The sequence below is a fragment of the Drosophila melanogaster genome, chromosome 3R (assembly GCF_000001215.4).
Source record: "Drosophila melanogaster chromosome 3R".
Taxonomy (NCBI): domain Eukaryota; kingdom Metazoa; phylum Arthropoda; class Insecta; order Diptera; family Drosophilidae; genus Drosophila; species Drosophila melanogaster.
Window position 1 is genome coordinate 19886190 of NT_033777.3, and position 18852 is coordinate 19905041.

At 44.8% G+C, this 18852-nt stretch overlaps 4 protein-coding genes across 9 annotated transcripts; 1 reads left to right on the forward strand and 3 right to left on the reverse strand.

The window, feature by feature from the left end:
- Window positions 1–65: 65 nt before the first annotated feature.
- Window positions 66–2017, reverse strand: ninaE (neither inactivation nor afterpotential E). Its single transcript, NM_079683.3, has 5 exons — window positions 1834–2017; window positions 1210–1770; window positions 887–1034; window positions 551–828; window positions 66–482 (listed from the first exon to the last, which is right to left on the reverse strand). The coding sequence occupies exons 1-5, from the start codon at window positions 1839–1841 to the stop codon at window positions 356–358; spliced, it is 1122 nt and encodes a 373-aa protein (NP_524407.1). The 5' UTR covers window positions 1842–2017; the 3' UTR covers window positions 66–355.
- A 2482-nt stretch (window positions 2018–4499) lies between these two features.
- CG4733 (uncharacterized protein) lies at window positions 4500–12549 on the forward strand. 4 transcript variants are annotated; one of them, NM_001260269.2, is made up of 9 exons: window positions 4500–5065; window positions 6328–7826; window positions 7897–8024; window positions 10121–10212; window positions 10273–10506; window positions 11192–11462; window positions 11556–12005; window positions 12064–12222; window positions 12286–12549. In NM_001260269.2, exons 2-9 carry the CDS (start codon window positions 6560–6562, stop codon window positions 12349–12351), a joined length of 2667 nt encoding a protein of 888 aa, NP_001247198.1. In that variant the 5' UTR covers window positions 4500–5065; window positions 6328–6559; the 3' UTR covers window positions 12352–12549. The 4 variants fall into 4 exon arrangements, with proteins under 4 accessions (NP_001247198.1, NP_001287412.1, NP_001247197.1 ...); NM_001300483.1 differs by having other exon boundaries at window positions 4659–5065; window positions 11574–12005; NM_001260268.1 differs by having other exon boundaries at window positions 4659–5065; window positions 6344–7826.
- Window positions 11183–17500, reverse strand: ClpX (Caseinolytic protease chaperone subunit). Of its 3 annotated transcripts, NM_001300484.1 has the most exons (7): window positions 16652–17500; window positions 14243–15621; window positions 14036–14185; window positions 13685–13906; window positions 13425–13619; window positions 12964–13138; window positions 11183–11456 (listed from the first exon to the last, which is right to left on the reverse strand). In NM_001300484.1, exons 1-6 carry the CDS (start codon window positions 16707–16709, stop codon window positions 13103–13105), a joined length of 2040 nt encoding a protein of 679 aa, NP_001287413.1. In that variant the 5' UTR covers window positions 16710–17500; the 3' UTR covers window positions 11183–11456; window positions 12964–13102. The 3 variants fall into 3 exon arrangements, with proteins under 3 accessions (NP_001287413.1, NP_732463.2, NP_650843.1); NM_169880.2 differs by lacking the exon at window positions 11183–11456 and having other exon boundaries at window positions 12355–13619; NM_142586.2 differs by lacking the exon at window positions 11183–11456 and having other exon boundaries at window positions 12640–13619; window positions 16652–17046.
- On the reverse strand, window positions 17476–18679 carry Surf6 (Surfeit 6). The gene is made up of 2 exons (NM_079684.4): window positions 18434–18679; window positions 17476–18379 (listed from the first exon to the last, which is right to left on the reverse strand). The coding sequence occupies exons 1-2, from the start codon at window positions 18597–18599 to the stop codon at window positions 17571–17573; spliced, it is 975 nt and encodes a 324-aa protein (NP_524408.1). The 5' UTR covers window positions 18600–18679; the 3' UTR covers window positions 17476–17570.
- Window positions 18680–18852: the final 173 nt, after the last annotated feature.

The following is an 18852-nucleotide window of genomic DNA, read 5'->3' on the forward strand; positions in this document are numbered from 1 at the left end:
TTAGGGTTTTTCCACGCTAAAAGCTGCTTTTGTTAGATATACTATGTTTTGAAAAGGCTCATTTTAATTTATAACTTTTCTAGTTCGTTTGCATTTATTTTTTTTGTTGAGTTTTTTTTTGTCCTTAACTGACATTGCAGGAAATTTAATAACTGAGTTTACATTGCTTTTTGTTATGTAAGAAAGTTGCATAATTTTTTCATTATTGTTGAAGTTTTTGATGTTATTCGAAAGCGTTTCGTTCTGTTGCTGCAGTTGTTCTTGCTGTTGTTTTTGTTGCTGTTGTTGTTGCTGTTGTAAGTAGTTAGATGTTCTTGTTGTTGTTGTTGCTGTTCTGGTTGTTGCGCCAAAGAATTTATGCCTTGGACTCGGCCTCGCTGGCGGTGGCCTGCGATTGGGCATCGCTCGATTTGCCATCGTCGACCTTGCCAAAGACGCAGCAAGGACACTTCTCCTTGAGGGCCAGGCGATATTTCGGATGGCTATACGGAATGAAAATAAAAAATTGGTTAAATATTAAGGTATATACGTTTCATAGCCCATAACCAACCTGATGCCGTATACAATTGGATTGTAGCAGGCGGCCGATTTGGCGAAGCAAGCTCCCCAAATGGTATTCAGTGGTGTAAGGCCCTCGAACTTGAACAGTCCCATGCAGTTGATGACCAGGTATGGTGTCCACGCCATGAACCACAGCGTGATGGTGACCAGAGCCACCTTGGCCAGCTTGCCCTCGGCGCTCTTCTCGGCATCCTCAGAGGAGCGGAGGGACTTGACATTCATCTTCTTGGCCTGCTCGCGCATGGCCTTCTCGTGGGCGGAGACAGCCTGTGGGAGGATATATCGGGTTAAGCGACTGGGATATGCGAGTCTCGTCGCCACTTACAGCAATGATGAACCAGTAAGAGTAGCAGATCAGGAACAGCGGAATATAGTACACGAAGATGGAGTAGAAGATCAGGTATGAGCGTGGGTTCCAGTCGCGTTCCAAGTAGTCAATACCGCACGAGGTCAGGTTACCCTCCGGCACATACCTTTTAGATTAAGAATATATATTTATAGGATAATGTTAGGTGGTAATAATATTAATACAATTGTAATTTGTAAACCTTTTGTTTGTAATTTAAGTTTTTAAACATTTGTATATAGTAGCTTTGATCATTTTTTAAAAAATGGGTTCCCAGAAGGTTTACCATTTCAAGGACTCACCTGCTCCAGCCGAAGGCGGGCGCCAGGCACCAAATGCTCGACATGAACCAGATGTAGGCAATCTTGCCCAGGGCCAGCGGAATGGTCATCGGCCGGCCGGCCATGCCCTTGACGATCACTTGGTAGCGATCCAGGGAGATCATGCACATGGACCAGATGGAGCTGCAGCCAAAGGCCGAGCCCAGTCCGGCGTATATGTCGCACATCATGGGTCCGAGCACCCAGGTCTCGAAATACAGATTTATGCCCATCATGGGCGTGTTTGTGATCATGATGCCAAAGTCGGAGATGGCCAGGTTGATGACCAGCAGGTTAGCGGGCGTGCGCAGTGATTTGGTGGTGGCGAATATGTAGATCACCACGCCATTTCCGCACCAGGAAATCATGCCGATCATGATCATGTAGGCGGTCAGGATCTTGGCCCAAATGGGGTCCATGGCGGGGAACTGGTTCCAGTACGGGCTGATCAGGTGGGCCATGTCGGGCGTGACCTTGTCCACCACCGATCCATTGGACAGGGGGGCAAAGTGTGGCCCCAGTTGCGCGGCTGCTACTGCAAAGCTGCAACACCGAAGCAAATGTTAAATTGCTAACCAGAACATCCAGTGGATCCACCGATCGTACCTCTCCATTGTGTTTTGGTTACTGGCTGCGTCACTATATCCCGCCTATATCACACTGTCTACATAAAAAGCTGCAAATTCACTAACAATATTTCTAACACTTTTTACATAAAGGGTTCCTGGATTCTGAATATTTCACTGGGGCGGACTAGTCGCGGCGATTGGTCGTTGGAAACCTGCAATGTCTGCATTCTGCCGCATGGCTTTTATAGTTTTCGCGGTGCTCGTGTAACCCCTGCTCTTGAAATTCAATTAGGCCAGCCTAAAAATATGTCTGCAATGTGCAGAGGAAAGTGTCGACAGCTTTTGGCTTATAATCATAATATCCATAACGAAAGCAAGCGCACATCGCAATGGGCCAATGTCAATAGTTAAAGGCATTTCAAGGGTTTCCACTGGGGGTTCTGGCCGAGTATTATTCTTGAGTCTCCAGATTGTGCAGAAAGCAATGGCGAAAGTCAGCGATTTAATGTGTCAATGCCTAGACAAATTTGAAGAATATTATGAAAACATATCGTAGCAGAAGAAATATCAGTATCGTTCGCCTGCGACACCAGTGCGTATGCGCAATCAAGTATACGCAGTGTGTGCGCCGATGAACGCACATCTTGAGGGCTCTGCTAATCTTGGATTATCTTAAAAAGAATGCCAGCTTTTGGAAGTAGTAAAATAATCTATTTAAATTAAGAATATGAACACCCCAGACGCTAAGCCGCTTATGGATTTTTTGTGCTGATTGATCTTTTCGCACCTCCATTGAATTTTCCGAACATGTTTTGTTTCTTTTCTTTTTGGTGTGGGCAGCTTGGATTTTATTTTGTCAGTCCAGCTTTGGCATAAAAGCCTTTTGTTCGCCTTTGTGCGATGGCTCAACACATCAGCTTGAATTGGGTCAAGTTTTAGGCTAATCCAAATGGCCAAATGGGATGCCACGCTTTGCGCCCAACCCAAATATGGAACTAAACCGAAATAACTGTCAGCTGGTGTGACAGTCGACACATGTCGGCAGATCTTTCGGTTTAAATCAATTACACACCGCAAAACAATACAAAAAAAGCGCAGGTAATAAATATTCATATAAAGTTAGCCAGCGCAAAAAACTAACAAAAATACCGAGGCGCAAAACCGGAAGCTGCGCTCATATCGCCATTATCATTACCATCAATTTGATCATCATGATCATTATATTGGCGTCATCGTTAGCCGCACTTGCGGTTCCCATACTTACGTATTTACCTACAGTTCTGTGTATGCATATATACAAATAATCTGGGTATAAACCATGAATCGCATTTCAATTTATTCGGCATTTTCGGGTTTCGCTAAACAACAAAAGTCCCCCGCCCACCTGCTAGATGGCCCAAACATAAAAGCCAAGTAACGAAATGGGTATAGCAACAACAGAGACATATGGACAAGCCAACTTGCAACAAACATTGCGATGTGAAGTGGAAGAAGGCCGCCGAAGGCGGGGAAGAAGACGATCATTTAGCATTAGCAAATAAGCGAGATAAACGCTGCGATCCGTAGACGTTGTTATTGTTGGGGAATTTGTTGTTTTCCTGCTCAATGAGGCGGGCAAATTTGAAACTAGAGAGGCAGAACCAAACTTACCCGGCACTTTGAATGCCCTTCTCTGTAATATTTAATACGACAATAATACATTTATGTTGATCGTGTATTGATAACGATAAAGATTTGAGTTCGGGGTGTATGTACCTGAAAGTATGCTCTGTATATTTCACGAATTTAATAAGTAAGTAAAGTATAAGTAAGTATAATATAATATGCTTATAATATAATATTATTATTATATTCAAATAATAGCGTTTTATTATAATACCTGGTATTTACGTGACATGTCCAAACTTCTCAAACGAACCGTGACACCCTGGCTCCAGGGCACAGTGTATAATTAACAAACACCTATGATTTGATTTTTGTATTTTTATGTTCGACAATGGATTCGCGCTCGCCAGTGTGAGTGACGCGTGTGTGAGTGTGCGTGTGAGTGGGTAAACGGCGGCAAGTGTTCTGCCGACGTCGCTGCCGCTGCGCCGTCGTGTGGGGGTAGGTGAGAGCGCAGAGAGAGAGAGCGAGAGGATGATGGAGCGGCTGCTCAAAGAACGCCAAAGTAATGGATCTTTTCGGGCGCCGCTCTCCTACTCTCTCACTGCTGCTGAGCTGTACTTTTAGCTCTTTTATAGCTTTTAATTAAAACTGAATGTAATATAACAATTATAGACATTGTTCGTTATATTTTTTTGTTTATTTAATTATTTTTTAGAATAGTAAAATTTTACTAATTACTTAAAAAATTTTTAAAATAGCTTTCTCTATGATATAAATATCTCTTCCAACAAAAAAACCATTGGTGTATATATTATATAATGCCTTTTTCCCAAGCAAATTATATTCCACATATAACGTTAAATTAAGGGAAAATTGTATTTTTACACCCAAAACCTTGAACCCTGCGGTCCAGTATTGCCGCTCCCTTCGAAATGAGCTTAATCCGATCTGGCGGATTTCCCAGCCGATTAGTCAGCGTCTTTTTCCGTCGATCGGCTCAGCTCTGATTCGATCGCAGGTCGCTCGTGTGTGGGAGCGCTCGTTCTTGGGGGCTGCTGGTGTCATTAGCGTAGTTGCAGCGGCAGTAGGAGCAGCAGCAGCCGCAGCAGCAGCAACAGCTGAGATCACCGCGTAGCACTCTCGCTCATCCGCTCCGTTGGCTCGTCGTCTCTGCGGACCGACCGATCGCTCGCAGAACGGAGGCTGATGTTATTTTCAGCGGCCGAAGATTTACAGTAACAACACGGACCTTAGCAGCATCGCCTGCACCGCTAGTCGCTCGGATATACGACGGTTTTCCGATTTCGGACTCGGATTTTCAGATCTGTGGATTCTGTGTTCTATTCTGCTCTGTTTTCGGTTCTGTTTGCTGTTAATTTTAGACTCGCCAAGCGGAAGCTTGCCAGAGTTTTCCAAAATATCCCGCTGCCTCGTGTGTTTTCCCCCGTTTGTTAATATTTCGCGCATTTCGCCAAAAGAAGAGCGCACGGCAAAAATGTCGTGCCGCGAAAATTTCGATTAACCTCTGGTCGGTTTCGCTTTCGGTTCGGCTTGGTTAATTAATTAATGACGGAATCTCTCGGTGTCGCCGTTGTTCTCAGCACGCGCCCTCCGGGCCCAAATGCAATCATTAATAAAGGCAGACAAATATCAAACTATATGTACGTCATGCACCACCATACACCCCACCAGCCACACACATACACACACAAGTGCACTCTGGCTCGTAAAGTGTATGTAAAGTGCATTGGGCCAGTGTGCGTGCACGTGTGTCTGTGAGCGGCAACTACTTCGAAATTTATTTTCGAATAAATAGTACAAAGTTGAAGAAGCAGCAGCCGCAGTCGCAAACGCAACGCAGCTCCCGGTTTCATCTCGTCCCCGTTCCCAACCCCAACCCATTCCCGTTCCTATCCCATTGGAACCCCACGTAAAAACGGCGAAATAGTACAACCAACAGCTGAGGTCAAGACAATAGCATCGCTAAATGGATTTGCAAACGCCTTTCCTCATTGCAGATCTATTTAGAAACTTTGTTTTGCACAATGTTTCTGCGTTTTATTATGCACCTCATATGACAGTGACTAAAATTGAAAACGAAACGACTTATCAGAGTTTTTGTAAAAAAAAAACTGACTCAATATAAGTAAATTTGTAGGTCAGTTTCGTACGTCAATGTGTATTCCAAGTCAACAAAATAACTTTTATGACGCTAATTCTCAATGAGACATTTTGTAATTAAGAGTTATCCAAACGAAACTTTTTTTAAACGTTTTTTAAATAAATAAAATTTTTTATTTTATTAAATTTATTTTATTTAAAATTTATTAGTTGGCTTAGATAATATTAAAATGGTTTTCTAATAATCGCAGATTTTGCACTTATTTCAAAACTTCATATTTTGTTTTATTAAACATCCGATTACTTAGTGAAAACTTTTATAAGATCACTTGGTGCTAAAATTTTGACCGCTCTTGTCTATTTCTTACGCATGCACAGTGGGATCCCACTTATTTTTGACCCGTAAAAAATGATTCAATTAAATCAATTGATTAATTGTTTGTTTTTGCACAAGCATAACCAGATGGAATGTCGAGATGATTCAACGTGACACAATAATTGTTCACGTTTTTGGCGCCAAAGGTGTGGGCCATTAATTAAACCCCCGATATGATAATTGCTTCTGGCAGTTGAATGTCTATTTTTGGAACCTGGTTTTCAATGGGTCTGCGACCACTGTGCCCGCCGTGTACGCGTCTTACGTATCTGCTCGATATTCCTATGCCGATCCGATGCGATGCTTGGTCCGAATCCGTATCCGTATATTTTCTTTCGTGCGGTGCGTCTGTGTTTCGAATCTTTCGGGATCGGCGTCTGAAATAAACGAAATAGGAAATTTTGGTATTTTCCTTTATATAAATAGATTTTGCCATACGCAGTCTACGGAGAAAACGTTGAAAACGCTGAAAATGTGAAAAGTGAATGAAACGCATGTGAATCTCGCAGTGCCAAAAGACGCAACAAAGCCGGGCAAATTCAATAAAAACCCAATTTCGATTTCAATAAATTTTTTAAATGAAAATGTGAGCAGTGAAAATGTGAATACCCAAACAGTGAAGAAGAAGAATACACATTTTCCAAGATACTGAAGCAAAATGCAAGCCAATTCGAGCACCACCACCACAACAACGACCACCAAGACCAAGAAGCTTAGCAGCGGCACGGGGACCAACATGATCAGTTCGGTGGCGGTCACGAGTGCCATCAAAACCACCACCACGACACGTAAGCCAGCGGGCTCTGGAGTCAGTTCCAAGGTGTCCAAAGCGCAGGGAGCGACGAACAGCACTCCAGCCAGCAGCGATTCGAATGCGGAAATAGCCGAGTTGACCAAGAAGATCAACGATCATGCCGACGCCATCTATCACACGTGGAAGAGCCAGGGCATACCACCGACGGAACTCCTGACGATGTACACAAGCGCCGCAGCCTCCGGCGACCTTGCGGACGTGGCCTCGCCCACCGCCGACGCCGAGGGACTCCAGAAAATGGTCACCAGCTTCGTCAACAAGGACAAAGAGCAGCGCGGCAAGAGCAACACCCTGAAGAAGTCCGACATAACAACAGCCAATGGCAAGGTGAAAAAGGCAGCGGTCTCCAGCTTCAGTCCCGTGCCAGATCAGGCACTGCAATCTCCCAAAAAAGTGGCCGCCGTTACCGTCAGCAAGCCCTTGCCCGATGTCAATCTCAACTACGACATCAGTTTAGACCTGGACGTGAACAACCTCTCCTCGCAGCAAACCCAGAATCTGCTGAAGATCAGCGAGCTTATTCAGCAGCAGAAGGACGTGGCGGCCACAGTGGGCAAAAAGCGCCAGAACAGCAAGGCCAACAGCAGCAGCAGCATCAACAGCAACCACATCGGCAACTCGGCCAGCAGTAACAAGTTAACAGCCTCGGAGCAACCCACCAAAAAACAGAGCAAGGCCAACAGCAGCGGAAGCACCAGGACCGGATCGGCTGCTGTTAGCCTCGATGTCGTCGATGGGCCATCGGCTGCGAGAATTGCCAACAGCACGGCAGTGAGTGATAAGGGCGGCGAGCCAGCGGCCACCGGCAGTCGCAAGTCGAGCAAAACCAAAGAAACTAGTGCCGATTCGAAGCCGGCAACCAAAGAAAAGCCCACAGCGGTGGCCACAGTAGCCAACGCACGCAAATCAACAAGTCGCATCGCCACTGATAACGCCGGCAACATGGCGGCAGCGACAGCGGCAGCAGCGGCAACATCGGCAACATCAGCAGCAACAGCAACTTCGATGGATGCAACGCCAGCAACAGCGGCCAGCACAACGATGCCAACGTTGAATAAAGTCAAACCGACCAGCGGGGCGCGGGCGGCGCTCGCCAATGGCCAGGACAAAAGTAATACCCTCGAAATGAATCCCATATATAGTAGTGCGCTAGCTATCCAGATATCGGTCTCTACTTCCAGTGAATCTCCTCACCCGTGGCTCCGTGGCCGAGCGCGTGCTCATGTTCGAGAAGTGTCCGGATGTGCGGCACGCCTTCCTCAACATCAAACGGCCCCAGACGGATCCTCCGCCCAAGAGTCTCATGAAGGTGAGTTATGAAAAACTGGGCAGAAATCTGCATTTTCTGCGGCCGAAGTGCTCGTGGTGTTATCTAATAGTTGAAAATGCCAGAAGACAATGTGCAAATGAAATCGAACCAATTGCAATCGCCCATTTGTTTTCGTTCGACTTTTTGTGGGCTGCTCTTATCGGTGCGAGCGCAGTGCATCATTGATTGATTTAAGGTTACCCCAAGACGCCATGCGGGAAACGTTTGCCAAGTGGCTGGCGAAGATCGGCGTTTCGGCCATAGGAGCGCCGAGTGAAAGAGGTCCCTCTGATCTAGAGGGGTTTAATTTTGCAGACAGTCAAATAATATGAACAACCGAAAATGAAGGAATCTTATCTAAAGCTTATCTAGCTTAAAGAGTTTTAATTTATTTCAATGAAAGGCTTAAATTTTCTCAATTTTCATACACAAATGTTTAGTGTTTAATTACCATATAAACCAGTCTTAAGGATATTTAACTTACATAAAATAACTGCATCATAATAGAACAAAATCATAATTAATCAGAAAGATTTAGAAACCTCAAGTCATCCATTATACCATTATAAAATCAAACAAGTTTAGGGTGACAATCGTGTTCAGACTGTGTGCTATCCCAATAGCATTCCTGTTTTAATTTATTTAACATTTTCTCAGACGTCCAAGAACCTGTTGACTACTCATCTGCTCCGCTGGGTTTGTTAGGTATTCATAGTGGTCCCGCTTGCCCAGTGTTGTGTGCATATTTTCGTATATAAACAATCAAATCAAGCATTTGCGATCAGCACAATCGTGCATAAGCAAAGCAACAAAAATAAACTAAACAACAACCAAACCGAAATCAATACAACCCCAGCAGCACACGATCATCATCACTTTTGAGCACTTCGAAGTGCAATTCGCTTTGCTTTTTTCAGCCTTTCAGCCTTTGGTGCTGATTGTTGCTTTGGTCGGGGGTTTTTGTTTCCGAATTGTTTAATTGCTTAATTACATGTGCGGGCGGGCGCGGCATATTCGGTTGTTTTTTCTATGAATGGCTTACCAAGCCAAAAATCTCTCCAGCTCAATTGAACTTTGCTTTACTACGATTGCCTGTGAAATTCCCCACTTCTTGCCAAGCGTCTGATCAAAGCAAAAAAATCGGGTAAAAATAGCAATAATCCTGTGAGAATACAAAAACAACTATTTGCAATTGAGTTTTAAGCAGGCGGCAGACAGAAGTTCGATCTGCTGGTGCTTTTTCGTCTCTTTGCTCTTTGTCTACAAATTGGGCAACAGTGCGTATGCGTAATATTTGACTATAAACGATGTGTAACCGGGCGTATACGTAATATGCGCACATGCCAATGAATTGTTTTCTCGATCGCAGAGGCTTCTCGACGTGGTCGAGTGAGGAGATTAATATTTATGTCGCCGTTGACAGTTTTAAAATCATGAATGGCCTGGGCATGAATTATATTCGATGAATAAATAGTCCTCACACGAATAAAAGCCAAATAAAGTCATTTCATGTTGATGTGAAAAACATAGAAAAACAATAGATTTAGTTGAACTGAATTTAAAAGTTAAATCTGTTTTAATCAGCATAGCTCAACAAATTGTTCGTGTTTTCTTTACTGCCCACATAAAATGAAATAAAACACTATAGCTCACGATAATTTGATTCTCCTGGTTTTTTGCTGCCACGATATGGAATTCAATGCATTTATTCCACGAAAAATCGCAAACATAAAAATCCCACGTAGCAAATATGTTTCCATTATTTACCAAATAGCCGCGAGGTAATTTAAACAAAAAGTATTTACTCTTGCGCCTACACTCACCGCTTAAATTAGACAACGATTTGTTGATGTTTATTTGAATGGCAAACATTTAATAATAAATTCAAAGGTAAAGGGCGAATCTACGTCGATATGGGCGTGGCAGTCTGCGGCTTTTGGGGCGAGAGTGAGAAAAAATTTCCGCATAAACGTAAACAAAGCCAAATATTCGAGAATAAATTGCACATTTTATTGAGTTGCGCTTTGGCAGCCAAAACAAGGGAATGTAAACAATTAGTGAGTGAAATTCATTTTCGCATTCATATTCGTCGGCAGGTCAAGCTACATGCCACACCGCCCCCGCCGCCCCAGGAGCAGAATCTGCTGCAGAAGGAGATCCGCTCCACAAAAAGCGTCTACATACCGAGGTGAGCGGATCCATTGTTTTGGATTCCACTGCGTGCATTACACCATCTATTATCCGACAGATTCTACTTTCCACACGGCAAGCCCCAGCCCAACATCGCCATGGAGCGCGTGGTGCGCGGCATTCTCTCCGCCTTCGACAGCTTTCCCAACAACCAGGTGACCAAGGACGAGCTGCCGCGCATCCTCAAGATTTGCGGCCTGCCTTTCTACTGGCGCATGCCGGTGATGGTCTTCTGCCAATCGGCCAGCACGGGTCTCGTCGAGCGTCAGCGGTTCGTCGAGTTCTGGAAACAGTAAGTCATCCCTAGATCCACAAAGGTCCTTCAATATTGCAAGCGTCATATCGTGACATATCATACCAGTTCTACTCATATGATTTTGATTTTGGTTCAAACTTTAATGTGATTCTTTAATAGTAATATTTACAAACATTTGAATAAACATTGCTAAACATGCTGGTTTATCTATTCAATTTTAACAATCCAAAAACACCAGATATTCCAGTTGTAAAAAAGGAACATAAAAATCTTTTCATCCGAATTTTGGTTTTAATTTGATTCTTTTACTATTTACAAATATTTTACCTTGATATTACAACTCAAAATAAATATAAGACACAAATTCATTCGTGGGCGTTGGAATGTGCGCTCGTTCACATATTTTATAAGCCAGATGTAATATTACATATAAAGAAGATAAATGGCTTAATACACATTTGACTCACACATCATAAACATGTTTTGTACAAAATTTAAGAATGTTTTAATTATTTCTTTGTTTTGAAATGTAATGGTGAATGGTAATGAGAAGCTTAAAAAATCGAAATATCTTATTATTAGTTAGTGGCGAAAAAGTAACGAAACTCTACTCACTCGTATATCGTTTTTATTGCCTATATTGTATTTTGTAAATCCTTCTATACCTTACCTTTTAGTATATATGCACATATATTTAAATGAAACCCCGTTTAAATTGCAGAATGAATGTTTATTGCCATGAGGCGGCCTCGAGATTCGTGTACATTCTGTCGCGTGGCCAGAGATTCCGTTCGTACATCGTGCCCGAGGACCTGGTGCCCATGGTGCAGGATGTGGTCGACACACACCCCGGCCTGGCCTTTCTCAAGGAAGCCACCGAGTTCCATTCCAGATACGTGCACACAGTCATCGCGCGCATTTTCTATTCGGTAAACCGCAGTTGGAGCGGCAAGATCACAATAGCCGAACTAAAACGATCCGATCTGCTGGAGGTGAGAAAAGTATATCAATGATATATCTGAAAAATATAAATATAACAATGTTGTTGTGAAATACATAATGTACATTTGGAAACCCGCCCACAGATGATCAGTCTGCTGGAGGAAGAAGAGGACATCAATCAGATAATGGCCTTCTTTAGCTACGAGCACTTCTACGTGATTTACTGCAAGTTTTGGGAACTGGACAAGGACCACGACCTGCTGATCAACCAGGAGGATCTGGCCAAGCACAGCGATCATGCCCTGTCATCGCGCATCGTGGAGCGAATCTTCTCGGGATGTGTAACGCGCAGCGATAACAAAAAGGCGCCGGAAGATGAAGCCAAGATGTCCTACACGGACTTTGTGTGGTTCATCCTCTCGGAGGAGGACAAACGGACGCCGACGGCCATCGAGTACTGGTTTAGATGTATGGACGTCGACGGAGATGGAGTGCTGTCCATGTACGAACTGGAATACTTCTACGAGGAGCAGCAGCAAAGGATGGAGGGAATCGGCATTGAGTGCCTGCCTTTCGAGGACTGCCTGTGCCAGGTGAGGATCGGATATTCAATTCCGATTGAAGGAAGATAATCTAATTTTTTTATATTAGATGCTAGATATGATCAAGCCAGCAAATCGGGACTGTATCACGCTGGGCGATTTGAAACGATGCAAAATGACGCACGTCTTCTTCGATACCTTCTTCAATCTGGAGAAGTATCTAGATCACGAACAACGAGATCCGTTTGCCTCACAGCGTGACGAATATGTAAGTGGTACTTAGAATAATTAATTAATATAATTATTAATTATGTTATTATCTATTTCGCAGACCTCCGATTGGGATCGGTTTGCGGCACAGGAATACGAACTGCTCATATCCGAGGAAAACGATTAAGGGTCGCCAAAAGATATTTATTAACTTACAAATTTTTATACAAATTTATATACTACGAGATGAAAAGGAAACGTAAAAACAAACAAAAAGAAGGAACTACCATTAGTCCATTATGTGCAATAAATTCAAATTATTTATTATGAGTTCTGCAGACTTAGTTGAATTTGAATGATGAATAAAATAAAATGAACGAAAACTAAAAATTTAAATTTGCCATGTTATTTACATTAGTAACCCTTGGCGTACAAAAAGCATATCGATTTCTCAAGAAAATTAGCATCCAGCTTTAAATTTTTTCATTTTTTTTTATTTGTTTTTTGTTTTAAAAATGTTTTTTTCAACTTAAATTAGTTAAAGGTAGAACGTGCTTCTCGCTTGTCATCTTTACAACGCTACAAGAACTCATTTAGAAACTCAATTTAGACTATGCAAAAATTTGCCTAAATATACGTTTACGTTTGTATATATAATTGTTATATGCAAAAGAGGTTCCTAGCGCCAATGGACCACATCATTGCCAACATTGCAGATTTCCGATATTTGTGTAATATAATGTTTAAGAAACTGTGGCATTTATTTAAATATCCCTTTAGGATTTGTTGTTCCACTTACAATTGCTTCGGGCTCAAAAGACTGCGCTGCTCGTCGTTTATGAATCACAGATGCATTTGGGGATTGAGGACATTCTTTATAAATGTATACACTCCTCAGCGGTTCATATTTTACAGAGTGATAGGTTCGAGGTAGGGATCTACGACGCACCAATCAATTTACCATTCAAACCAGACTAAAAAATATACATGTTAGAGTGGGCAAATGAAAGTATCATAAGGGTTCAACATTAAATTGTGTTTATGCGAGAAATTAGCGCTGACGATTCGAAATTAAGCAGCTGGACGAGTTTAACAAGCTGAACAGTAGTGGATAGAAGACAAAAGAGTTTGCAAAGAACAAGCAATTCGGAAAGCGTTGCGAATTGAAAGTTTTCTCTTTTGTTCAAGTGTTGTCTCGATTTCTGTTTTGGTTGGCTTTGGATGTGGGTATCTCTGTTTGATTTACTGTTTTAGTCGTACTTTCTCACTATTCTCAAAGTTCTTATCATTATCGGTTGTGGTATCGGAATCCGTGGCAACAGTCCCAGATGCCGCGGCGTCTGCATCGCGGCTGTACTCGGGGGTGGCGCTGCCTTTAACATAGTCGGCGGTTATGTGAACACCCCGAATGTCTGAACCAGGCACTATGAACATGGGATCCAGCAGCAGTTGTTCCTGGATGGGATTATAAACATGTTTTAGGTATATGCCATATGTGTCTCACAAATTCAATATCTTACCATTATAGAGCGCAGTCCACGAGCTCCAGTGTGCCTTTCCATTGCAAGCTGGGCTATCGACTTCACAGCATCCTCGGTGAACGTAAGGTCCACCTCATCAAGACCCAACAGTGCCTTATATTGCGGCACTAGAGCGTTTCGCGGCTCGGTTAGGATGCGCACCAGCATGCTAACGTTCAAACTGTGGAAGGGAACGATAACCGGGAAACGTCCAACGAATTCCTGCACAACAATTTGGGTTTTAAAATAATCAAAATGAGTAACTAATATAATAAAATCTGCTAGCTTATAATTATGTTAATAGTTACAATGTATGTCTACGGAGTTATATTTGAACCTCCGATTACTTACCGGTATCATGCCGAACTCAACGAGATCACGGGCCTGCACTTTGGTCAGGCATTTATCACGCTCTTCCTGGTCGTTGTCCATGGGACTGGCGGCTGATTGAGCTGCACGACGGCCAGATCCGCTGGTCGATGGCATGCCGAAACCCAAATACTTGAAGCATTAAGATGCAATTAGTAAGCGAAGTCTGAGTAACTATCGCTAACTTACCTTTTCGTTGAGACGACGTGCGATAAGCCTGTCCAGTCCTGTGTAGGCACCAGAGGCCACGAAAAGGATATTTGTGGTGTCCACCTGGACCGTTTCGCCACGCAGCTTTCGCGGGGAGTTACGCTCCGGCACGTTGACCACTGTGCCTTCGAGCATTTTCAGCATGCCTTGCTGGACGCCCTCGCCGCCAACGTCACGAAGCTGATGGATTCCGGGGACGGCACCGATTTTGTCCACCTCGTCGAGGAAAACAATGCCCGTCTGTGCGCGCTCTACATTGTAGTTGGCATCTTGCAGAAGCTTTGAAATTACGCTTTCGATGTCCTCGCCCACATAGCCCGCCTGTGTTAACGTGGTGCAGTCGCAAATGGCGAAGGGCACATCCAGGCACTTGGCGATCGTCTGGGCGATCAGCGTCTTACCGGATCCCGTGGGGCCCAACATGATAATGTTACTCTTCTCCAGTTTGACATCGGTGGACTGGCGGTCAAGTATTTCTGATCCGGACCGGTTGTCGCCACCTCCACGCGCATTGCTAGATGATGCGCCGGTTAGTCCTGCTCCAAGTCCAGGTCCTCCCATTCCTCCGCCCATGCCCATTTGAGTCGGCGACTTTGGTGGCAGTTCGTTGCCCGGGGAGCTGTTCAGCGTGTGACCAATACCGGTGATGTGTAGAAGATCGGGCCGAGGAATACCATCTAGGCCGCCACCGGCTCCATTGCTGGCACCCGCTCCCTGGTTTTGCAGTTGCGGCAGATTGTGATGGATGCGCTTATAATGATTGTAGACGGCCACCGCCAGCACCTTTTTGGCAAAATCTTGGCCCACCACGTGTTTGTCCAGATACTCCATGATTTTCTGTGGCGGAGGTGGCGGCTTGCGCTGGTTTTTGGGCTCGTCCTTGGTGCGCTGCTTAGTCTCCACCTCCGAGAGCACCACGAAGAAGTAGTTGCACTTGGCGCACTTAACGAACCGCGTCGAGCTGACAAAGGTCTCAACCTGGGTGCAGGCGCTGCCGCACTTTGGGCACGAGAGGAACTTGTCACTGCCACCGCCTGGCGGATCGGCACCACTGGTCGAACTTGCTCCAGACCCAGCCGCACCGCCGGGGCTCTTCGCTCCACTACCTCCCGACGCACTGGCTCCCCCTTCGCTGCCGCTCCCACTCTCGCTGGAGTCCTCTGGCGTTCTTGAGTGTGCGTTAGTTACATCAATATACGCCGGTATTGCCATCGCGGGCTCCAGTCTCATCAGTCGATTCCTCGCGCAGTTCCGCGTTGCCAGGTGAAAGCGTCGTACGCCACAGTCGCTGTTCTCCGCAGAACCTGCGCTTAGGATAACGCATCTTGCCGAGCCATGTGTTTGACCAGCTCCGCTTCCTGGATATGGAAAGTACATGTATAAGTATTGGAAACTGTTTTTAATGGCATACAAATTTAAATAAAAATTGGAAGTCATCTGAGACCTTTAGCCACTGTGCATGGATTCTAAAGATTTAAATTGTGTCTCGTGCACAAAGCAGACAAAATGGAAGCATCGACCCCATGTGTGGGGTTAATGCTTTCCGAAGCACAGGCAATTGATAACAACAAAGGGAATCCGGGGAACAGAGTCTCTAGATTGGCCCACAAAAACAAACTAACAAGTGGAGGCCAAGGGCAATTAGCATCTTCCGATATCGCAGATGACTCGCACCTTTTTTTCGCAGTAGTGCCAATCAAGCAGGGAATTGATAATGGCTAATCTCGGAATTCACAGGTGCTGTGAATTTGACAGTAGAAAACAATCTCGGCTAGTTTTTTTCAGTGAAATGTGTTGGGTAAACTTCCGGCTCTCGCTTTCCTAACTTGCAGGCCAGCAAATATAATAACCAACTGTGGGCCATTAAAAAAGTGTAAGAAATTGCTCCACTGCAGACATGTAATGATAAAACAAAAAATCATTGCGTCAGAGCGGCAATAGCAGTAATTGCGCTAACTGGCCATTCGGGCCTTATAAAACAATTCAAGTTCAGTTGGTCCAAGAGCCACGCTTGTCTGATTGGAAACGGCAAGGGGGGTGGCCTCCAATCAGATGCGTGTGAGTGCGTGAATGTAAAATCAGTTGGGTGAAACCCCTTTTCAGCGACGCCACTGTGGCCCGTTGACCGCGAGCAGCAGCTTTTTGGTATCAAAAGAAGACGACCTTCATTCAGTGTTTTGGTTGTTTGACACTAGACAAGTGTCAGCGAGCACCGAAGCTAGAAAATTCTGATAAGCCAAATGGCGGGGGGAGCGTTGGGATTACGATGCAGATTGGTAAACTGCAGGCTGTTTTTTAGTTGCCATTGCCAGTTGTTGTCGATTCACGGCTAATGACGCAGTTACGTATGCGATTGGCAGCACAACAACAAGACGGCACAGCACTTACCCTTTGCCCACACACTGTATTTGGGGCCCAGCAGGATAATCCGCCGCACCATGCTCATGGTGGCTGCTGCCCGCCGCCTCTGTGCCTCTGTTCCGTCTACCGCTTCCTCCGCGCCCGCTGCAGTTGCTCCTGGACTCGGATTCCCCTGCGCCCCTGCTTTGCACCGATTTGCTACTCAGCTGGCGGCCGCTTCTTCTTCTTGCTCTGCTGATCTGCAAAGTTATTGTTGTGACTTCTGCTGGGGATGCCTCGCTTTGCAGGGATTGCTTTTCTATATCCACTTGTTGGTTATCCGTCGCTCGCCAAAGTGCGTCGCAATTTGGATGATTTTCCGCCTGCCTTGCTGTATTTTCGGTGGAAAATGGGGGGAATAGATTGCGCTCTGCACGTAATTTTTGTGGCTGTGTGCGTGCGTGTGATTCTCGTTGTTTTGGCTGCCCCACTCGCTCTGCTTCTTCTTGCCAAATCGGTCACTATACTGTATTAAAAGATCCACAAATTTCTAGGGTCTCCAGCATTATCTGATCCACTTTTTGTCTCTTGTAAGTACTCGGAAAATCTGGAAAAATCGCAGCAATCCAACTAAACGATTACGATATCAATCGATTGTTGTTATCGGTCTCAGCTGTTCGCCGTTCTTCTTCTTGCCAATCTTTGGTGAAGCCGCGCAACGCACAGTGGAACACAAAGTGACACAAAGTGGACAAAAACGAGGAGCCAAATAGTGTGGCTTGGAACTGGGAATTTAGCTGTCTACTGGAATTTTGACTGTGTCGAGGCCGGAAAAGTAAATTTCTAACACGAAAGTATAAAAACGTAAATTTCAGAAAGATCACTTTTTTTCTAAAGCATTCTGAGTTGAATTTCAACGTGGCATACATTTACACTACTTTACACTTAAGGGCTATAGTAAGCATAGTTAATAGCCGGGTATGATGCGACCCCTCTTGCTGGCCGTCTTTAGTTTCCGGTTCTTCTTGTCCTTGCTGCGCTTCTCCAGGTTCTCCTGTCGCTTCTTTTGCCTCTTTTCCTTGTCGTGCTCCACCTTCTGCTTGCGTTCAGTCCACTTGGTCTTGGACTTCTTCTTCTCCACGCGCCGCTTCTTGATGGCCTTTTGCAGCAGCTTGGTGTCGTCCTTGACCTTCTTGCCCTCGACCTTGTCGAATGCGTTGCGCCAGGCGATGTCCGTCTGGATCTCCGCCGCCTTGTCCGTTTCGCCCTGTTCGCGCAGTTCGGTTAGGTGCTTCTTGGTGTCGCGCAGCTTCTTCAGAATCTCCTTGGGGTTTTGGTGAGACTTCTTGGCTTTGCCTCCAGGATTGGCGGCAAAGTCCACCTTGGAGTAGACGATCTTGGCCTCCTGGTTGTAAACCGGTTGCACCTTGACCGGCTGGATCTGTTCCTTGCTGTCCTCCGTCTCCTGTTCTGATTTCACCACGCCATTCTTCAGTTTCTGGTGCTTGACGTTCTCGTTTTTGAGGTTTTTGGCCGAGGAGAGGAGCAGTTTCTGGACGCCCTTGCTGCGTTTAAGCTTTTTAGATTCGCGTCGCTTCTGCTGTCGCTCCGTTGTGGGTCCCTTTTTCTGGCGCAGCTTGTTCTTGATGGAGGCAATGCGTGCCTCTACATCCTCGTCGTCGGAGTCTTGGTTTTTCAGTTTTCCCTGTTGTTTCTTTTTCTTGTTTCCCGATTCCTCCGTGTCCGACAGCAGGTACTCTTCGTAGGTCTCCTCATCTGTAGGAAATACGATAAAGTTAAAGATTTAAGGCTTTTCATTAATGGTTTCACCTTCTTGTTTGGAGTAGGGCACTTTGTGAATGGTCAGCAGTTCCAAGACTCGCTGATAGAACTTTTTGGTGATGGCGGGCAGGTCCTCCTTCTCCGGCTTCTGATCCTTGTTGTGTTCGATTTCATACTCCTCCCGCAGACATTTCACGATCTCCGCCTGGGTCATTTTCGAGAGTAAAATAACAATAAAACTATTATTTACGCACGCACACGTGCAGCTAAGCAAGGCGGTCGAGTTCAGTGTGACCCCACAGAATTCGGGTGTTTTCGACAGTGGTTACCCTAGCGCAAATGTCTGGTACCGCTACAAGTAGTAAGGGGTATTCCCCTATTCAGCGAATTTAAGCAATGGTTTCAGATTAAAGGAGATTGAAATTTAATAAACATTAATTAACCATTGCTTAAATTCATAATTCTAG